General features: G+C 30.7%; 1 protein-coding gene across 1 annotated transcript; it reads right to left on the bottom strand.

Annotated features, from left to right (window-relative positions):
* Nucleotides 1,173–3,667, bottom strand: LOC107627424 (cytochrome P450 93A3-like). Its single transcript, XM_016330256.2, has 2 exons — nucleotides 2,679–3,667; nucleotides 1,173–1,990 (listed from the first exon to the last, which is right to left on the bottom strand). The coding sequence occupies exons 1-2, from the start codon at nucleotides 3,627–3,629 to the stop codon at nucleotides 1,352–1,354; spliced, it is 1,590 nt and encodes a 529-aa protein (XP_016185742.1). The 5' UTR covers nucleotides 3,630–3,667; the 3' UTR covers nucleotides 1,173–1,351.

Raw genomic sequence — 4,535 nt, 5'->3', positions numbered from 1 at the left:
TTAAGTTTTGGCCTGCATCACTTTAAAGAAAATTATCAAAACTAATTGAATAGTTAGCCCAATAAAATTAATGTTTGTCATTATCAATTATGTTAATTAATTTCTTAACTCAACAATATAGACTTATGATCCTTCGCATAAATTGAATTAAAAAGGGTGTTACAATAAGAAATTGAAAAAGGTGGGGGGTGTGAATAGTATTAAGGTCCCCTTCTCTTTTCTCTGCTTCGTAACCTTTCTTCTCTATCGAAAAGAATTGAATGTAAAAGAAAGGAAATAAAGCATACATGGCTTATTAAGTGGATGATGGACATTTTTATCTTTTGATCTATTGACCTATTTAAGAAAATTTTTTAATATATAATTTCTTATTCGTTCTCCTTTTTACTTTTTTTATTGGCGGCGTCGGATTAACTTAACCGTATATAATTATTTTTGACACAGAAATTCATTTTTTCAAAAATAATTATATTTTTTCACCCCGAATAATTTTTGGAATTCAAATTTTGTTATCAGATTTTCTAACTCAAACTTTAGCCAATTAAACTAAATCGGATATTTTTTAAATAATTTTTTGAGTCTTACAACTAATACTATCTCCATCCAAAATAATAGCAAAAGAATTTGAAGCAATTCAAGAAAGTAGAAGGTAAAATTGAAGCAAAATAAATGAACAAGATAAAGATTCATCCAAAAATGGTGAGAGAGATATGCTACACATTGCCACTATTAACCCAAATACCACGTTTTCGTTAGGGTACGCTTTGTTCATATTTTTTGCCATAAGTTTTATTTTAAATGTGGCAACAAAAAAAAGTATTTATAAAGTGTTGTCCGTTTTCATAAGGTGTACTTTTTTAAGTGTGACCTTATGTATAAGAAAACCTCCTTACTTTATAATCATAGTCGAAAGTCCACATTATACGCTAGGCTTTTGGCTTTTAGAAGCAACATCAACAATATAGCACCACAATAAATTTCAAAAAGCATGACCATAGAGAATTGGATGGCCACATCAGAATAAGTGGCCATTATAAAAGCATGGATTAAAGCCCAAAACAGTGGCTAATGACTATGGATTTTGCCACTTTAGACCATGCTATTTAAGCGTGTGGAAACATGTGATAAATTTTCTATTGAAAAAAAGTGAAGACAAATATATTACTTGTATGTTATTAGTTATAAGATCAAAGCATACAAAGTTGAAGTAAATACCTAATAGCAAGATGTTCATCATTTCTATTTATATAGATCAATACCCAACCATATCATTGAAATGAGGAGTGCTATCTATTACACCATTCAACATGGTTTTTATTTTCAAACTAGTGTGTATATGTATAGAAAATAACTAATTTTCTCCAAGATAGCTCAATTGATGAAAGCGAGGCACAGGAACACAAATTAAAGGATGAGCCCTAGCAAGTGTGACGCCACTATGAGGTTGCTCTTCCATACTAAAATTCCCATCAACCTTCCATTCAGAGCACTGAATCATAGCAGCAAGAGTACTGGGTACAGTTAGAAGTGCTAGTGAAGCTCCAGGACACACTCTTCTTCCAGTCCCAAATGGTAATAATTGAAAATTTTGACCCCTCAAATCTAATAATTGTCTTTCTTCATCAATGAACCTCTCAGGCATAAACTCAAGTGGATTCTCCCAAATCTTGGGGTTTCTACCCATAGACCATAAATTAATAAATAATATGGACTTTGATACAATTTCATAGCCACAAACATTAACAGATGTCTTAGAGGTTGATTGTCTTGCTAGAAGTGGAATTACAGGGTGAAGTCTTAGGGTTTCTTTAACTATGGCTTGTAAATAAGGAAGATTAGCGAGATCTGACTCTTGTACTAATCTATTGTTTGCAGTTACCAAATCGATTTCTTTTCTTGCTTTTTCCATCACATTCGGGTTGTTGATCAATTCTGCTAGAGCCCATTCGATGTTTATAGCTGATGTGTCAGTTCCTGCCACGAATATGTCCTGCATATGTAACATATGATGATATGATCAATATGATATTAAAATGTTTATAATTGTGTACTCGAAGAATTAAGAGCTCCTAGTTAGGTGGATCATTTATATTCTAGATTATATATTAAATGATTGGTGTAATACAATGTAAGAAATAAACATTTCGAGGAGCTATACGTCCCAATACTTATCAAGACCAATAAGTCAATGAGATATTACTGTGTGTTCACTCCCATTTTAATTTTAACATAACATAGTATATATTACATGTTTAATAACAATAATATATCTATGAATCAAACCATTAGGATTGAAAGTTAGGGTAGTGTATGCCATCGTTCTTTAATAAAAGATATATCAAATTCAAATTTTTAAAATAGAAAATTTTTAGAGAAACTTTCCTTTTCTTGGGATCTCTTTCAACAAATTGGACTATCTTAATTAATTTATTTTAAATAAAATTGATATTGGTGATTTTTTCTAGGAACAATGTTTAGACAAAGACAAGCACGTGACAACATTTCAAGGCGTACATATGCTACAACAATGAATGGAATATACAGATATGTGTCCTATCTTACTTAAATTATTAGTTGATTGTTCATAGTTGATGAACTTCTAATAATATGACTCAAAATGTTAGTGGTTCTATCGTATAAATATGTGTGTATGCGTGTGTGATGAGTCATATTCTTACCAAGATGAAAGCCTTGATATTCTCTTTAGTTAATTGTATCTCATCAATTTTCTTATTATCTTCAAGTATGTCCAGCAAAATATCAAGTAGATCCTTCACTCTCCCACCTGCATCTACTCCTTCTTTCTTCATTTTCTTCCTGGCCAATTCATGCTCCCTAATGACTCTCTCCATCATTGAATCAAATCTCTCCTTAATCTCCTTAGCCCTCTTATTTATCCCATGCAAGTCCCAATTCTTAAATAACCAAATAAAATCTAAAACATTATTAAACTTTCTAGCAGCCTCGGTAATGTCTTTCACCATCTTTCTTATTTCTTCACTGTCAACTAAACTGCCGCCTCCTTCTGCGCAACACCTTACGCTCATTGTCATTCTTGAAATGACACTATTAGTGAGAGTAATGATTTCACCACTAACATCAACAGCTTCTCCAGCTTCCCCTTTCTTCTGCAAGAGTTTGAGGAACCTCAGAGTTTCTTCACGTCTTAAAGGAAGAAGTTGGTCTAGGGTTCTTTTGCCAAGAAGCTCTGCCATGCAGAGCTTCTTCATGAACTTGAAGTAGCTTCCGTAAGGGGTGAGTACCAGCCCCTTTAAGCCATAAGTCATGTAATATTGTGCGCTCGACTTCACGAAACGGCCAGAGAAAGAAGAATCATGAGTTTTGAGAAATTCTTTGGCGATTTCTGGCGCAGAAACTACTACACAAGGGAATGAGCCGAGAAAGATTTGAAAGATGGGTCCATAGCGGGCTGAGAGATTGTGCAAGGTTTGATGTTGTAATGAAGAGATTAGGTGAAGGTGTCCAATGATGGGTAGTGCTGGTGGGTTTGGTGGATTTTGATGATGTTGGTCGCCATTGTTGTGGTGTCTTATGAGAATAGCTCGAATCACAATTGTGGAGATTAGCCAAATTAAAAAAAGTTGAATGTACTCTTGGAATTCTTCCATGGTTGGAATTCTTGGCAGAAAATGTGAGATTTAGGTTTGTCAAGTGTGTTATGTATAAGTCATTCAAGCTAAGGTATATACCTATATATAGTGCTATATAGTCACCTTATTGAACAAAGAAAATGAATAACACCAATAGCATTACTGAAGACTCAATACACACATACCTAGTAAAAAAATCACTTTTAGTACCCGTTTATTTTATTTTCAGTGGCATAAAAAAAATTGTTAATATATTTATTAATGATTGAACATTAACTATTTTATATTTTGTTGCTAAAAAATTTCAGTAATAATTATACAATTGTAAAAACATAAGATATATAGTGGTCATTATGTTATTATTATAAAATTTGTTAATAAAATTGATTTTTGTTGTTTTAATAAATATATTACATATTCTATATAATTCAGTTAGGAAAAATATAGATAAATAACTCATAACTAGTTAATTTTAAACAACTATAATCAATAATTATTGATTTTATATTTTAAAAAAAATAAATTTTAAATAATTATTAATTAATAATAATTTAAAAATTAAAATTACCAATTAATAACAGATTGGCTGGTAATTGACTAGTTGAGTGTTAGTTACTTAACGAAATTTTTAGATAATTTTAGATGTTACAATCGTTGGATGTTATGAAATGTTGTGGAAAATTAAATATGGATATTGCAACATTTTTATTACTTAAAACAAAAGATTTGGATAGTAAAATTTGTTAATATATGATGTTACTTAATAAAAATAATCTTAAATATAGACAATAATTTGGGTAAACACTCAAAATGATCCCAAAAATTTCAAATTGAATAAAATATGATAAGTATGATATTATTGTAAATTTTTTTAGTTTTCAAAATGAGAAATATTAGATGTTGATGTTCATTCTAAAACTTAAA

This window comes from Arachis ipaensis, chromosome B02, assembly GCF_000816755.2.
Source record: "Arachis ipaensis cultivar K30076 chromosome B02, Araip1.1, whole genome shotgun sequence".
NCBI lineage: Eukaryota > Viridiplantae > Streptophyta > Magnoliopsida > Fabales > Fabaceae > Arachis > Arachis ipaensis.
The sequence above is the reverse complement of the archived record's forward strand: the minus strand, read 5'-3'. Positions and strand labels throughout refer to the sequence as shown.

Coding starts and splice junctions, on each gene's coding strand:
- LOC107627424 (XM_016330256.2), bottom strand. CDS start 3,629: ATGGAAGAATTCCAAGAGTACATTCAACTTTTTTTAATTTGGCTAATC. Junction 1,991..2,678: donor ATATCAAGGCTTTCATCTTG/GTAAGAATATGA, acceptor TTACATATGCAG/GACATATTCGTGGCAGGAAC.